The sequence below is a fragment of the Gopherus flavomarginatus genome, chromosome 3 (genome assembly GCF_025201925.1).
Source record: "Gopherus flavomarginatus isolate rGopFla2 chromosome 3, rGopFla2.mat.asm, whole genome shotgun sequence".
NCBI lineage: Eukaryota > Metazoa > Chordata > Testudines > Testudinidae > Gopherus > Gopherus flavomarginatus.
The window spans coordinates 76,306,276-76,324,437 of record NC_066619.1 but is presented as its reverse complement, the minus strand read 5'-3'; the positions used below and the strand labels follow the sequence as shown (position 1 = coordinate 76,324,437).

At 38.8% G+C, this 18,162-nt stretch overlaps 1 protein-coding gene across 3 annotated transcripts in view; it reads right to left on the bottom strand.

Annotated features, from left to right (window-relative positions):
- The window catches only part of HSD17B4 (hydroxysteroid 17-beta dehydrogenase 4), a 116,679-nt gene that overhangs the window by 5,699 nt on the left and 92,818 nt on the right, over window positions 1–18,162 (bottom strand). For all 3 annotated transcript variants that reach the window (XM_050945751.1, XM_050945752.1, XM_050945753.1), the window contains 4 exons: window positions 17,023–17,129; window positions 14,940–15,026; window positions 11,385–11,474; window positions 7,196–7,334 (listed from right to left, as the gene is read on the bottom strand). In XM_050945751.1, coding sequence (XP_050801708.1) covers window positions 7,196–7,334; window positions 11,385–11,474; window positions 14,940–15,026; window positions 17,023–17,129 — 423 coding nt within the window. The remainder of the gene's footprint in view (window positions 1–7,195; window positions 7,335–11,384; window positions 11,475–14,939; window positions 15,027–17,022; window positions 17,130–18,162) is intronic.

Sequence of the window (18,162 nt, the reverse complement as noted above, 5' to 3'; positions counted from 1 at the left end):
TACCTTCGGGTTTTTCATGAACTAGCAAAAATGCTGCAATCTTTTGGTTACAAATGCAGCAAGGGTATGTTTCTTAAAATACTATTGTCATTAGAATACAAGTGTAAGAAACATTAACATTGTTTTGTGGGGCTGCAGAAGCTTCCCTCACATCTCTTTGGATCTTGGTTTCAAACACTGCAAAAGCCTTTTTGATCCACAACCTCTGCTGAAAAATTATAAGCACCATAAGGAAGCCAACTACTGACCGCATAGGCTGTGTAGGTGGAACATACAAAATTCCAGTGAGCCAGGAAATGTGGATTTCACGGGTGTTACAAGCTCCTCAGGTTATGCTGACAAAGCTTAACTTTCATGCATTCTTGAATATGGTTCTGCTCATGCCCCAGAGAAGTTAAGGAAATTATGAACGCTACCAAAATAGCAAAACTAATGGAGTTTGAAAGACACAAGGCTTTTTTCCTCTTAAGTCTCAAACTTGGGAAAAAAAGATATGACAACTAAAAATTCTTAACTTTCTAATGTTGTTCTTTACCTTCTCAATTAAATTATGAAGGGCCATCTTATTTGTCAATAGATTTTTTCTGAACAGATCTAATGTCTTCTGCTGAGACTGGAAGTTACTTAACTTCTCTCTTTTTTGTCAATTCTATGTCTTGAGTAACCCATGTTTGTGTGTGTGTTTTAGTATGATCTTATTTTTAAAGGAAAAACATAAACTGAACTTCCATGGCCTGAATTTAAGACCATCTATTCTACACAGCTTTGGAATTTATAGTCTACATGCTGAATTAAATGAAAGAAGTTGTAAAGGTTATTGCTAGTTAAATAGACTGGTGCGACTAACACTGGAGTTGCCACTGAGAATTCCTGCTGCAATAAGAAATACTAGTGTCCACATACTCCATCCACTTAATGAGTGATGCCCAAACAGAAACCTTGCCCTGATGGGTAGTGATAAAATGCACAAGTCATTTAAATACAGAAATAAAAATAAAATAAAATAAATAAATTGGTGCTTATAAGATTAAGGAAGAATAAAATTATTGGCTGTGTCAGAACAGAATTTCGGATGATTCCTCTGAAGGAAGAGGACATTAGCTGGAGATGCTGGAGCCATAGTATCACCCAAGACAGTAATAAGCTGCAGGGCCCAGATTGTTTCTTGCGCTGTCAACTGCTGCAGATTGCACAACAGCACAAAGCAATGCAAAAGTGACAAGTCAAAAGATTAAAAGACAAGGCAGCACAGCTGAGTAACAAATTTAATAATGGAAGGAAGCCCAGCAGGTAGGCCAAGAGAATAGTAAACACTGTCAGTAAAGGCCCGGGAGACTTAATTTGATTGTGGGCTTTGGCAACAGAAGCCTGAAGAAAAGCTAATGAAACAATCAGGACCCCATCATCGGTGTAAACTAAAGGCTTGTGACAAAGATGAGACTATTTCTGTTGTCTCAGTGAAAATGTCAACAATTTTAAATGTAATTGAGACAAAAAGTATGAAATATTAATTCATAAGAACCAACTTCTAAATCAAATTATTTCCCTGACAATTTCCTATCTCCTCATTTCATAGCCAAGTTACTGTAGCTACCTTTTAAAAAGGCAATTATAGGATGATGCTAAAGGGGAGGCAAGGGGGATTCTTACCAACTTATATTAAATTAGCACATTATAATTGCAAAAGCTTAACATTAGTTAAATGCAGCAGGTCGTCATTAAATATTTATTGTGAAAAACACCGGGCCAAATTCAGACCTAAGGCAGTGTGCAAATGCACTGACTTCAAGTCTTGTGCACTTTTATAGGAGATCTGAATTTGGTCAACAGTATTGAGATATAACAATTAAATCAAGTTACACCAAGGGCATTGGGATAGAAGTTGAACATTATGCTCTTCATTACATACAAAAAAACCTCTGTTACAAGAACATTAGGTTGCAGGAAATGCCATAATTAAGATTACTTATGCAACTATACTTTGGCCTCTTTGCTCATATGTATTATAACAGTCTTGCCTGTCATCATATAAGGAATGCCACAAACAGGAACAGAACCAAGCTTTCCTGGCTCCCAGTCCAGTTCTTAATCATGAGAACATTCTCTCTCTCTTTAAAAAAAAGGAAAGAAAACAACAAATTCTCTGCCTGCTTCACTTTCACTTTGTGAAATGAATTAGGCAAGGATCCTGTAGAACAACTGGCGTATGATAATGTACTTGCAGACTATATCATAATGAATACGAACAAGCAGGCAGAAGGTGGCATGGGCTATGTAACTTTTGAGCGCTTGACTTTGTTACCTTGAGCCTCTTAATTTTTAAGAAAGGTAATATACCATTAAAAAAAACCTCAACAAAGAAACCCCACTAGGCATACCCATACTGCCCGAGCCATCAATTTTAAACATTATATTATGAACAAAAAGGATGACCTCCAGAGGTTCCTTCCAACCCTGACATGTTTCTATGATCCTGACAATGGTATTGATCCATTACTAGATGGAAATGGTAACATGATCAATAATAATGCAGAAAAGGCAGAAGCATTCAATAAATATTTCTGCTCTGTATTTTGGGGAAATCAGATGATATAGTCTCATCGTATGGTGACAACACACTTTCCATTCCACTAGTATCCCTGGAGGGTGTTAAAAAGAAGCTACTAAAACTAGACATTTTTATATCAGCAGGATGTATGCAAGAGTTTTACAAGGGCTGGGTGAGGAGTTTGCTGGACCATTAATGTTGATTATTGATAACTCTTGGAACACTGGGGAAGTTCCAGACGACGGGAAGAAAGCTAATGTTATGCCAATTTCTAAAAAGGGTAAACAGGATGACTCGGGTAATTATATGTCTATCAGTCTGACATTAATCCTGGGCAACATAATGCACCAGCTGATAAGGGACTCAATTAACAAAAAATTAGAGAAAGTTAATGCAATTAATGCAAATCAGCATGGGTTTATGGAAAATAGATCCTGTCAAACTCACTCGAGATCTTATTTTATTCAGATTATAAATTTGGCCAATAAAGGTTTTAGTGTTGATGTAATATATTTAGATTTCTGTAAGGCATTTGACTTGGTGCCACACAACATTTTGGTTAAACTAGAACAAAATAAAATTAACATGGCACACATTAAATGGATTAAAAACTCCCTTGCTGATAGATCTTATTCAGCCCTCTCAGTTACTCCCTTTTGGGGAATGGTACTTCTCATCCTCCAAAAAATAGAGGCAACATAAAATCAATGAAATACACAGAATTATTAATACCAGTAACAGGGGAAGTGGGATTAGAATTAATGCTCTCCTGGTTCCCAGGCCAATATTCCTTTTCCTAGCCCAAAAGGATAGTAGCAGCTGCTGCTCCTGCAGTGCCTGTTGCTCTCTGGAGTTCACAACCTGTGGATCTTGGAAGCACGTTTAGCACAGATTAAAATTTCAGAGATTTTAGCAACAAACCCCTAACAGGCTCTACTAAGAACGTCTAAATAGCAATTTTTAGAGACCTACTACTCGGTCAAAATTGAGTGGATTTTCATTGGGTTAGCAAAAGGCACATCTTGACTTCAGAATTAGCTCCTTGCCAAATGTTAAGTTCCTGTTGCAACCCATGGAAGCACTAGTGCTCTTCAAAGAAGTGTTTAGAAAATGTTAACATTATCAAAATGACTGATTTTCTTTATCCTTCTCAGAAACAGCTGAACTGTTTGCACTGAAATTATTAAAAAATAAAAGTCAATGTGAGGCACAGACCATGCATGGAAAGTTTCAGCTCAAATGGTCGAGGTGGTTTATAATGGAAAATTGTCAGCAAACTTTATTTTATGCATTTACCCCAGTTCTGCCTACAATGAGTCCTGTATTTGTGGCGTAACAAATATTGAAAAAAAAATGGAGTCCCTCACACAGAGTCCAGGCTGTTTTGATATCACTGCTTCTAAGGCCTGATCCAAACCTCTAACTGAAGTTAGAAACAGTCTTTACATTGATTTCAGTGAGCTGGTCAGCACCAGGAAGTAAATGAAAATTAAAAACAGCAGCAAAACCTGCTAAAACATTTTCAAACCCTAAAGAAATGGCCAGATTCTCTCTGGTGGCTGGGATCACCTGGTGCAGAAAAGGTGGAGGTGATTGTTAAAGGACCAGTTATGTTCCCTTGTTAGTAAGGGGTCTCTCCAACAGAGGATACAAGAACAAATTACATCCTCTCCCCACTGGCCAGGGATGGAGCAGACAGAACATGGCCAGACCAAAATTCTTCTTGAAATGAGGGAAAAGGTTCAGATTGGGTCTTAATTTATACAAAGCAGTGCCCCTCTTTCTGGATAGCCTATTCATGATATCATACATTGGCATTTCACACACATCAATCAGGGTGAGTTCCTCCAACACAACAGGCTGGTATGGGAGGTAAAGCCCTTGGGTAAAAAGAGGTCTTTAGCTGTTTCTAGTCCTATTACTGCCTGCCTTCAATGTACGTTTGTGAGAGAGCAGGGTTGGAAAGGCCACTCGCCACAAGAACACAAAGCATGGTGGTTCAGAAATTAAAAAGGGATTATAACAAATTGGTGACTTTGACCAGGATTCATCACTGAAGGTCCACTGGTTGGATCATTAGCTTCCCCAACCCAGGCCAGGTACTGACAGGTGAATGCTATCCAGGAGCCCAAACACATGGCATGATACAGAGGCTTCCAAGTGAGTGATTTGCTGTTTGACACTGGCATTTTTAATAGGTATCCTTAAAGCATGAGTGTCATTACAGTAAAGCAGGGCTTTTAAATCTTACAATGCTATTCTGAACACATCCATGATTTGATTAACTTGAATTAATATAAGAGTGCAAAAGTAGGAAATTGTTGGAGATTGGAGGAGTGATCAAGAGTGACAAATACGGAATCATTAAAATGTAGCCCTGGAAGGGACCTCAATAGGTCATCTAGTCTGGTCCCCTGCACTGAGGCAGAGCTAAGTATTATCTAACAATCCCTGACAGGTGTTTGTCTAACCTGTTCTTTAAAACCTCCAGTGACGGAGATTCTACATCCTCCCTAGGCAATTTGTTCCAGTGCTTAACCACCCTTACAGTTAGGAAATTTTTCCTCATGTCTAACCTAAATCCCCCTTGCTGAATTTAAGCCCACTACTTCTTGTACTGTCGTCAGTGGTTAAGAACAACAATTTATCATCTTCCTTTTTATAGGAACCTTTTACATACTTGAAGACTTATTTCCCGTCAGTCTTCTCTTTTCCAGACTAAACATACACAGTTTTTCCAATCTTTCCTCATAGGTCATTTAATCATTTTTGTTACTCTCCTCTGGACTTTCTCCAATTTGTCCCTGAAGTGTGGTGCCCAGAACTTTTACCTGAGGCCTTATCAGTGCTGAGTAGGTTGATTCACATTTAGTTTGTGATCCACTATAATCCCAAGATCCTTTTCTGAAATTCTCCTTCCTAGGCAGTCACTTCCCATTTTGCATTTGTGCATTTGATTATTCCTTTCTAGTGTAGTACTTTTCATTTGTCCTTATTGAATTGCATCCTATTTATTTCAGATCATTTCTCCAATTTGATTGTCTGTAGGCAGGAGGTCCTCAAGGTTGAATGTTGTAAAATCTGCCTTCCTCCTATTTTGATTTAAAGAAAGATATTTGGCTTCTGGAGAACTTAATATAATCTATTTAGGTACAGTAGAACCCCATTTATCCGAGCCTCCATTCATTTGGCTCTCCATATTAATTGAATCAAGGCTGACAGCCTGAGCCCCACTGATGGGCTGAAGCTCTTTGTCCATTCTCTAGATTATCTGATCTTGGCCAATTAGATTTGATAAATGGTGTTCCACTGTATTTTTAATGCATTTATCACCATTGTTATCTCAGTGCATCTTATTCATCTTCTACAAGGACAGCTCACTATGCCAGAAAGGTAAAATACAGCTGCCAAGCCACACTGGTTCAATATTCCACATGATGTCCTGCCCATTAGCAGTAACCTTGTTAGTCAGAATCTCAATTGTGAGGAACTGGGAAGAGGGAAAGGGAAATTACAAAAGCGACTACACCTTTCTCCCTGTAAATCAGAGAGAAGGAACAGTTTATTAAATAATGTAGAGAAAGAGCTGATTTATGGAGGGCTCTTAAAGCCTCCCAGAATTACTGTTGGATAAAAATGGTGATATGTGATCAAAATGCAGCCCAATGACCAAACATAACCCATAAAGCTCCACCAGCCTCCCTCAACTTGAGGAGGTATAGCACATAGAGACTACAGTTCCCACTGTGCAAGCTTTCATCTTGCTCCAAGTGCCCAGGCCAATTAAGATGAAGCATTACAAGCTGAGGATTGTAAACTCGGAGTTGCACATCCACATAAAGTGAGGGAGACTACAATCTACTTAATTTTATGCAAATGATGTGCAACTGTGAGGCTTCTGGTAAACTGCCAGTGTGGCCTTGGGACAAAATTTTGTATCCCTGTAGCAGACCATTCCAGACAAGGAGGCAAAATAAACAGTAATTCCACAGATTCCTGACATTCATTCATCTAAATAAGAAAATGATTTTACATTTTACAGAAATATGTATCCTTGAAAAATAGATCAGAGAGAGAGAGAGAGAGACCTCAAAACAAAATTTAAAAAAAGTAAGAAATTTATTTTAAAACCCTGTAGAAACACAGATTTTCCTTATCTAACTACCCAAATTAAAGATCTCAAGACACAAAGTTGTTGCAATTAAATGCTTTGGCTTCCATACAATCTAGACATTTTCTTGAAAAGAGGTAATAATGCGTAAGCCTTTAGCAAACTTTGATCTGACAGATTCTGAATAGGAAAGACTTGGTTAAAGTAGTACATTGTTCTGAAGAAAATACATGAGTGGAAACATCTTAAGAACAAATTTTTAGAGGACGACTTGTCTGTGCATATGCCCAAATAGGCAAGGTATATAGCTACATTTTCAGAAAGACTATAAACTACTATTATGGAACATTATCCCACCCATTTGCAAAAACTGTCACTTGTGCAATACACCTTCATATTTTCAAGCCTTAATGAGTGCTCCCATCTATTACTTCTGCTTACCTTTAAAATTGCAGGTCTTAATTGGTAGGAGTATAACTCACCTCACTTCATTAAAAAATGCATTAGGGCATTATATAAAAAAACCTGTGACTTACTCCACTGTGCTGCTGTCTCTCCATCTTTAGTGATGTCCCACTGGAATATGGCATTTACTTTCTTTACCAGCTGATTTCCAACCTCTTTGATGCGGCGACCAATTTCTTCAAACACAAGGTTACTCTGCAGCCCTGAAGCCTATAAAATAAAGTACATACAATTTTAAATGGAAAGCTACATTAAAAGGTAATAAAAGTATAACTATTGTTCAAACACAGCACCCAGAGGAATCTATTCTGAAAAGTGATTAAAAACAGGAACTCTTCACTTAACATCCTCCCGGTTAATGTTGTTTTGCTATTAGGTTACTGACCTATTAGAGAACATACTCCTTTGAAGTCCTGCAGTGTTCCTTTTATAACTAGGGCCCTGCACAGATACACAAATGTGTATCCGCATCCCATGCGCTATCTGCAAAAATTAATCTGTAGATATCCGCGGATTTGCAGGGCTCTAAACTGGGGACCGGGCTGAGGTTCTGAGGCACTCCCCACTGGAGCCAGGCTGGGGAGAGCCACGTATGCAGTCACAGACCCTCCACCTCCCCTTGGCAAGGCAGGAAGCCTGCGGAGCGGGGACACAGCCAGGGGCTGCTCTCAGCCACCACCAACCCCGGCACCGCAGGCAAGTGAAGGGTCCGCTGCAGCCCTCCCCGGCTGGGCTCCATGCTGGCCTGGCCAAGGGGACAGGAGAGACCTGTGGAACTGCCCAAGGGTTGCTCAGGCCCCATGGCCAGAGACCTGTGGAGCTGCCCAGGGGTTGCTTGGTCCCCATACCCAGGGCAGGTGGAGGGTCCACCGCAGCTCCCCATAGCTGCCTGCTCAGCTCTTACCATGGCTAGGATGCGACTCCAAATTGCCCACCTCCGCAGCCGGAGCCAGACTGGGGAGAGCCGCGTTGGCAGCTGTGGGGAGCCACAGCAGACCCTCCACGTGCCCTGGGCAGGGGGTGTGAGCAGCCCCTGTCCCTGTCCCCCCCACCCAAGGCAGTTGGAGAGACCCAGGCTCCCTGCAGCTGCCAGCGTGGCTCTCTCAGACCCAGCTCTGGTTGGGGGGTGGGGGAGCAGGGAGAGGGAGTAGCCCAGAACTGCTTCTTGGCCACAATAAGAGCGGGGCAGGCAGCTGCGGGAGCCATGGCAGACCCTCCACCTGCCCTGGGCATGGGACCCAAGCAGCCCCCTGCCAAGTGTCCCTGCCCCCCTGGCCTCCCGCTGCAGTTCCTCATAGCTGCCCATCCAACTCTTACCATCAGAGCCGTGTGTGGATACAAAATTTGTATCTGCATCTGTGCTACTATCCACAGAACTGGTCCATGGATATCCGTGGATATAAAGCGGATAAAAGCGGATACCCGAGGATTAACTTGTAACCTTGCTTGGCACAGGAGCTTGCCTGCACCCCGGCTGGCATTTCGGGTGGGTCGAGCAGGGCAAGTCCCCGTGCCTTGACCCCGCGCCTCCCAGTGGGTGGAGTGGGGCAAGCCCCGCTATGCACCTGCTTCAACCAAGCTTCACAATCATCATTGGTGAATAAAGTATTAAATTATTTTGTTTAATTATTTAAAAAACACTTTTACTGTATATGTATATAATGTCTTCTGTCTGGTGAAAAAAAGTTCCCTGGAACCTAACCCCCCTAATTTACATTAATTCTTATGAGCAAATTGGTTTCGGTAACATCATTTTGCTTAAAGCTGCATTTTTCAAGAACATAACTAGGACGTTAAGTGAGGAGTTACTGTATAATAGGGATGTCTCCCTCCACACACAATAATCATATCCAGCATGTCTACATTAGACAGTAAATTCTACCTGAAAAAATAAAAAATGTGCAGAATCGTTCCCGAGAACTATTTCACAAGTTACCTTTATAACTTTATCTTTGTAATTTAAATAATCCTGAGGGGAGAGCATATCTTAAAGCCTTATTAATTACCTTTTAATTTATCTGAAATGTAATCATGGCTTCTGCCCCCAGAAGGCATTGTATACACGAGTTATAGAATAAGGCATCATCTAAAAAATGGGTTGCCTTTATTTTCAACATATTAACTTTCAAAAAATAGATTTATAAAGTTTCAGTGTATTCATTTTGCCTTGGACAGTCAAAGATATAGCATATACAGAGTGTTTTTGGTGTCACACTGTTTGACTAATGGTAAATTTAAGCTATTATGTAACTAAACTTAAATATTTACATTTTGCATCCAGTTAGTCTTTTGTAAGCCTTTGATACTTTTTTAAAAGATACATGGTTTAATGGATAAGTTTTTACATTTTAGGAAGCTGCTCCAATATTAACATTTTTATCTACTACATTTCATCCTACAGTCCAGTTATCAGACTAAGGCAGAGTTAAAGGTGCCATGATATCTTTTATTCACCTTACTGTACATAGGTGTATATAGCACACAGGATATTATAAGTGTTGCAATGAGCATTACTTAACATTAAGATTGCCTGATCATTCCATTATAACATATCATTTTCAATTGCTTATAACTTTTTCAAAATTCAACCATTCAGGCCGAATTTTTCCATGACAACTATCTGCCTCAGGCTGAAATATTTTGGAAAATTTGAGCAAAAATGCTTTAGCCATTTCTCAGAACAAAGTCAGAGAAATGTAACCTGTTTTGCCTATGTTAAAAAATTCTTACAACCACTTCACTGAGAAGCTCTAGCACTTCCACACTCTGGAGCAGGGACTAGAAATTTGTCACAGGTATCCCTCTGGTCTAAGAGCTGTGCCTTTTGTCATCTCCTTGAAAATTGGTCAAAAGGTAGTCAAGTTACAAGCCTCTGAAAGCCAGTTTGCAGACATTGCTTAGAGATATGTCAGAGTTTGACAGCTAAATTCTCTGAACATTCCATCTGTACTGGGCATGATCTAGCCCTGGACTGCAGAGAATATGCAGGATTTTCCCTGCAATTGCTCCCCGTAACAATGGGGGTGCCACTGTAGCACTGGGCACCAGAACTGAGGGCAGAGAGGTGGCACAGGCAAACTTAATTCTGGCATTTCCTAACTTTTAAGTGCTTGATTTTGTAGCCTTAATATTCTTTTCAGTCATTCTTGTACGTAATCTAGGATATATGCTATAATGGAACTTAAGCAATACTTTGGCATGAAATACAAGATGGAATGTCATTGCTATGAACTTCAAATTCTAAGCCTAATATAGTTTATTGTACTTGTTTATACACTTTGGGAATAGATAGGCGTTATTGTCTGATAAAAGACAAATCTGATAAGGAGTAGAAACAACTATACAAAAAACCCAACCCTTACCAACCTTAAAGAAAAACTAAGACGGTCTACAATGGGTTACATCCCAAAAGGATTTTTGCTGACAGTATACAATTGCCAAAGGTATGAGCATTGCAAATGAGGACTAGAATAGGGATGATGTGGTATGATTAGATGTAAATGTGAGGCAGACAAATGGAAACAAACCATTTAGCCACAGTAGTGCTGAATACAATCTGGATGAATCTGGGAACAGAACCACGGGAACCACTATGGGGAACAAGACTGTTTATGCCTGGCTTATTATTATGCCATCAAAGAAATCGAAAACAGGAAGGATGAGACTCTCCAATATGCCACATGACTGAAAGGCTGATAAGTTGTAAGGAGAAAGTTTTCTAGGAACTTGTCTTACATACTATACAATTCCATTTCCGTGGTATCTGAGCACCTCACAATCTTTAATGCATTTGTCCTCAGAACCCCACTATGAGGCAGTGAAGTATTATCCCCAGGTCTTCAGAGGCCCTGACAAGCACCCCAACTCTCCCATTCACAACCTAGTCTGTGCCCCACCCTGACGATCATATCATCTAGGTACATCAAAGCATATGCCTATACACACACACCAGGAGCTATATTGTGAACCGCTTACTCACCTTAGTAGAGTTATTCACTTGAGTAGCCTCCAACCTTTTTCTACAAAATAAACATTTCTCACTCCATTTTATTTGCATTCTTCTCCTCTATTATGTATCTTGACTTTAACTCTTCCTCTGTCAGTCAGTCCATTTTCCCTTCAGTCTATAAAAGGATACTCATTTCTAAATGTACACAGTATTTTTTTCTCCAAAGTCTAGTATTTCGTACATTCTTTCAAAAGTAAAACCTAAGTATGCTTCTTCACAAGTTGATCCATCTGAGTGTCTTTCCCCCCTACCTTAATGGGCTCTTTAGCTGAAGGTTTATCGAGGGTTGATGTCAGATCTACATAAGCTCCTGCAATGGCAACTTCTCCAGTTTCTTTGACCTGTTAAAAGAAAATTCATATTCTGAGTGGAATATGCCAAGTAAAGAAAGAAGAGTTATACTGACCAAAATAGCTACATTTTAAAGCGACCAAGCGATCTCTCTCATGTCTTACATCACAGATTAAAAAACAAAACTTAAAAAGCTCCAGCAAAGAAAAAAAACAAAGGAAAATAATGTTTGAAGTAAATTTGAAAGTATTGCTTTTACAAACAATCTTAAAAAAGAACAATTATGTTTGTTTTGATGCATAAAGAAAGCCCAAATATTATCATGATGTTGTTTTTCTATTAAAACTACACAACAGGTTTTCTGGATAAGGCCATAATAGCAGGAAACAAATAAAATAGCTTTTATATAATGCTCTTCTTCAGGAGATCTCAGAGTGCTTTAAAAAGGTTAGTATTATCTCTATTTTACAAACTGAGGCACAGCGGTGATGTGACTTCCCCAGGTTCAATGAATAGGCCAATGGCAGAGCTGGGAATGGAACCCAGACAGTTCTTTTGAGTGCTGGTCCAGTGCTCTATCCACTAAAGAGCACTACATCTTCAATTGTCAGTTCAAATTATTTCAAGGACATAGCTTCAATGCTGGGACATCTACCTACAAATAGACTATTCGTTCAAATGAGCACTAAGAGCATGCTACTACAGTATTTAACAAGCATGGCTAGAGCAATTTAATTATATTTCTTTTCTAAGGAATTTTTAAACTTTACTTTTTTGGATAAGGAAAAATATTTCCCCTTGGCCTAAAAAGACACCAACTTAACCATCAACTTAAAAATCATGCTTTTATTTGAAAATGTACTTCTGTTGTTACAAACAACAGTTAAGGTTACTTGTTTACATAAATAATAAGTTCACAGCAAGCTGGGACATGAGTCTACCCTGCACTAGCCTACCATTGACTAGCTGTCTCTTTGGACACCACTGAGGCACATTAATGCTTTATTGATGCACTTTGATTTAGTCCTGTTTCAAAGAAGATTAGATCAAAGCGCATTAACAAATTGTTAATACATGTCAGCAGGGTCCACAGGGACAAGCCAGATTCACGTCCCAGCTCACTGTGAACTAAATGTTTGTGTAAACAAGCCCTGAAATAGTTCAAAGAGAAATGATCTTGCTCTATTTTTCTGTTTATTTACTTTATGCACATATGCTTTTGACAGCATTTTGTGTGCAGTCAGTTTCACTACCTTTGTGGGTCTTTAAGGCAGCAACAGGGAAGAATTAAAATATTTTAAGAGATAGGAAAATGGATTCTTCGCTGTGAAGTGATAAAAATGACAGAACTCATTTTTTCTAAGAATTGGATTTCAACTTGACATTGCCTCTTTAAAAAGACTATAGATTCATTTAAGTAGTATTTGTTAAAAAATGTTGTGCTCAAGCCTGTTGTTGAATAACTGCAGAATCTTACTGACAAGACTCCATCCTTCCCTCTTGTTTTGTTGTTTCCTTCACTGCATTCTATGTGAAAGCATAAGCTCCTTGGGGCAGGGACTATGTGTAATTTATACTGTTAGGTACCTAAGCTACCTCTTGCTATAAAATAAAATAGATAATGGAAACTAAGCAGAGATCACAAATATCCAAACAGAGGCCTCCAATTGACCTAGTAATCACATATCCTGACCTGGAACCTTTCCACACAGTTGACTTAATAAATCCAATATTAAGTAACTGACGGTTAAGGTTAAGATTTTGTCAGCTATTTTTAGTAAACATCATGGACAGGTCAGAGAAATTCACAGGACCTGTCTGTGACTTTACTAAAAATAACTGGGGGGCAGCTGCAGCCTTGGTGGAAGCCGAGCGGGTATGGGAGCCCACCCAGTCCTGGCTCCAGCCCCAGGTGTGGGGCAGGTGAGCATAGCTCCCCTGGCTCCAGCCATGCCAGGGGAGGAGGGGCAGAGGGGCACGGTCCCAGCTGATGCAGAAGACGACATGGAGGTATGCTAAAGTCATGGAATCAGTGACTGCTGTGACCTCCGTGACTAAACTGTATCGTTACTGATGGTTCATAAAACCTATAACAAGATGGCCTATATACAATGTTTTAGAATACATTAATATTTGCATTGGTGCTTCCCTGAAGCTTAGGACTAATGTATAAGTATTCTTTGTTGAAACGTCTGAAAATAATTAAAGGTGAGGTAATGCAAGTCAGGTATGCCAACTGCTGCTTGTTCTTGAAAGTCTGTGAACTTTAATCCAGCAATCTACATGTGTGTGAACAAAATGTATGCCTAGTTCCTCTTCCCTTCCCCAGAAGTTTTGTATCTCTTTGAGATAAGCTCATCTGCTGATCAGAACATAAGATACTTGCAAGAGTTAGTAGGGTCTTTTTCCCTAATACGTGCACAGTGGTGAGCACACCCTGGCCATCATGAACATTATAGTATTTTATTAAGGCATCCAAAGACTTCCAGCCTAAGCACTAAAAACCTAACTGTACTAAACAGCTTAGCCTTTTAAAATAATATATGAAATTACAGAGAAACTACAAGAAACCTTCAGTAGACATGCACAACACACGCACATTTGAGTTGATGAATTCACTTAATATTACAGCACTGCTTCCCCTTGCAAGATGCTCAAGGGGTAGAGAAAGAAAAGCAAATCTACACTGCCTGATAAGATGAGATGGAGAGGAGGGAGAAGGGAATTGACTCAGACACAACAGGTTTGATAAGAGAGATAAAAAGCTTGAAGATGTAAGTGGCAAGAATATCCAAGAAATCGGCAGTTTCATTTATTGTGTTGATGAAACCAGCCAAGGAAAAACTGTGAACCCAAAATGATTCATATCATGTCTAGGAGCTTGTCTATGCACATAGAGGTACCAGTTTAACTTATGGCATGATTGTAAACTGATTTAGTTAAACCAGTACACAAGATTGTGGGGATACTCTCATTTTGGTTTAAACCAGGTTTATTAAGGCTTAGTTTAAGTTAATTTCGTGCAGCTCTTCTGGTAGAAAAGACCTTCAGTACAGGCTTAAGCTAAACCATAACAAGATAGCCTCTACCCATAGGTTTGCACCAGTTCAGCTAAAGTGGTTCAGCTAAACAGGTAAAAATATGTGCGTTGACAAGGCCTAAGATAGAGGCATTGAAGATAACCACTTGCAGTTTTCACATTTTTCCATCATTAAATATATATAAACCTCAAAAGCTAGATTTACAAAAACAGTACAACGCACTTAATTTGGAATCTTAATGCTATAAAAATCCCTAAATTAATGAGTTCTTATAGACAATGTTATTTCCAGCAACTGCATATGCAATCTTGATGACAGCAGAAAACTATTATTAAATGGAGAAATGAGGTGATGTGATAAAGACTTCTTTTCTTCAGAGCTATGACTGACGAACCATTTTGTCCCCACAACAGAAAAAAAAATACTTTTAACATCCTTTGCTAAAGCCCACAGCCTGAGTCTCGCTCTTCTGACCTTGGTTTGAATGTGAATTCTGTTTCCCTCCTTCCACATCTCTGTTTGCAGAGTTTGTCCTGGAAAGACTGGTTTTACAAAACGGACCTGCAAAAAGAAAGGGTTTGGATAGCCTTATCTATTTCTAAACAAAAACATTCAGCAGTAGTACTGATTTGCATGTAACTAAATATGCAGTCTAGAGCATAAAATCAATTGAAACGGAAAAAATAATTCAGAAAACATAATTGTCAAAGCAGATTATCTAGTAATTAGGGCTGTCAAACGATCAAAAAAATTAATTGCAATTAATCATGCTGTTAAACAATAACAGAATGCTATTATAAAAATATTTTTGGATATTTTCCACATTTTCAAATATATTGATTTCAATTACAACACAGAACACAAAGTATACAACGCTCACTTTATATTTATTTTTATTAGAAATATTTGCATTGTAAAAATAAAAGAAATAGTGTTTTTCAATTCACTTAAGTACTGTAGCACAATCTCTTTATCATGAAAGTAAAACTTACAAATGAAGAATTATGTACAAAAATAACTGCATTCAAAAATAAAACAATGTAAAACTTTAGAGCCTACAAGTCCACTCAGTCTTACTTCTTGTTCAGCCAATTGCTCAAACAAATTTGTTTACATTTGCAGAAGATAATGCTGCCCACTTCTTGTTTACAATGGCACCTGACAGTGAGAACACGTTTGCATGGCACCGTTGTAACTGGCATTGCAAGATATTTACGTGCCAGATGCACTGAAGATTCGTATGTCCCTTCATGCTTCAACCATCACTCCAGGGGACATGCGTCCATGCTGATGATGGGTTCTGCTCAATAACAATCCAAAGTAGTGCAGACCAAAAAATGTTCATTTTCATCGTCTGAGTCAGATGCCACCAGCAGAAGCTGATTATCTTTTTTGGTGGTTCGGATTCTGTAGTTTCTGCATTGGAGTGTTCTTTTTTAAGGACTTCTGAAAGCATGCTCCACACCCCATCCCTCTCAGATTTTGGAAGGCACTTTAGATTCTGAAATCTTGGGTCGAGTGCTGTAGCTATCTTCAGAAATCTTTGCGTTTTGTCAAATCTGCAGTGAAAATGTTCTTAAAACCAACAACATGCTGGGTCATCATCTGAGACTGCTATAATATGAAATATATGGCAGAATGTGGGTAAAACACAAAGCAAGAGACATACAATTCTCCCCCAAGGAGTTCAGTCACAAGTTTAATTAACGAGTTTTTTAACGAGTGTCATCAGCATGGAAGCATGTCCTCTGGAATGGTGGCCAATGCATGAAGGGACATACGAATGTTTAGCATACCTGGCACGTAAATACCTCGCAATGCTGGCTACAGAAGTGCCATGTGAACGTCTGTTCTCACTTTCAAGTGTCATTGTAAATAAGAAGCTGACAGCATTATCTCCTGTAAATGTAAAACAAACTAGTTTCTCTTAGTGATTGGCTGAACAAGATATAGGACTGAGTTGACTTATAAGCTCTAAAGTTTTACATTGTTTTGTTTTTTGAGTGCAGTTATGTAATAAAACAAATCTACATTTGTAAGTTGTGCTTTCACAATAAAGAGATTGCACTATGGTACTTGCATGAGATGAATTGAAAAAAATACTATTTCTTTTATCATTTTTACAGTGAAAATATTGTAAAAATAATATAAATGAGCACTTGTATTCTGTGTTGTAATTGAAAAAAATATATTTGAAAAGGTAGAAAAACATCCAAAATATTTAATACATTTCAATTGGTATTCTATTATTTAATAGTGCGATTAAAACTGCTATGATTTTTTAATCACAATTAATTTTTTTGAATTAATTGCATGAGTTAACTGCAATTAATTGACAGCCCTACTAGTAATATTTATAGAAACTAGTTCCAGCCATGAAAATACATAGAGTATTAAGTAAAAGCAAAATTAGTACTGTCATTGTGGCAGGCTGATTTAAAGTAAGTTTGCATGGACAAACCTAAAGTCTGTTTCCACCTTAGAAAATGTAATTAACAGGAACTACTCCTCAATAGCTGAATAATCAAGGAAGAGAAATTTACTGCCAAGAACAGACCTTAATTGCCTTGAATCTGGTCACATCATTATTTGCAAAGTGCTTCAAAACATGCCTGGCAGCAAAACCAAATGAACACAATCCATGCAGTATAGGTTTCTGAAATCCTGTTTAAAACAAACAAAAACAATTTTTTGTTTTCATGTACATGTTTTGCTCTCCTTTTTCAAGGGCCTATATTGTTATATAGAAATGTAGGGCTGGAAGGGGCTTCAAAGGGTCATCAAGTCCAGTTCTCTATGCTGAGGCAGGACCAAGTAAACCTAGACCATCCCTGCCAGGTGTTTGTCCAACCTGTTTTTAAAAACCTCCAATGATGGGGATTCTACAAGCTCACTTGGAAGCCTTTTCCAGAGCTTAACTACTCTTAGAACTAGGAAGGTTTTCCTAATATCTAATCTAAATCTGTCTGGCTGCAGATTAAAACCAGTAATTCTTGTCATACTTTAGTGGACATGGAGAACAATTGATCACAGTCCTCGTTATAACAGCCCTTACCATATTGGAAGACTGCTTATGTCTTCTTTTCTCAAGACTAAACATACCCAGTTTTTAAAACCTTTCCTTATAGCTCAGATTTTCTAAACCTGTCACCATTTTTACTACTCTCCTCTGGACTCTCTCCAATTTGTCCATATCCATCCTAAAGTGTGGCACCCAGAATTGGACACAGTACTCCAGCTGAGGCCTCACCAGTGCCATGAAGAGTACGACAATTACTTCCGCAGTCTAACATTCAATGCTGTTAATACATCCCAGAATGGTATTAGCCTTTTTCGCAACTGCATCACACTGTTGATTCAGATTCAATTTGTAATCCACTATAACCCCCAGATGCTTTTCAGCAGTACTACTACCTAGCCACTTATTCTCCATTTTGCAATTTTGCATTTGCACAGTTATCCTTCCCAAGTGAAATACTTTGCATTTGTCTTTACTCAGTTTCAACATGTTAATTTCAGATTCTTTCCAATTTGTCACAGCTGTTTTGAATTCTAATCCTGTCCCCCAAAGTGCTTGCAACCCCTCCTAGCTTGAGGTCTTTCACAGGTTTTATAAGCAAACTGTGTATTCCATTATCCAAGTCATTAATGAAAATATTAAATAGTACCAGACCCAGGATTGAGCCCTGTGGAACAC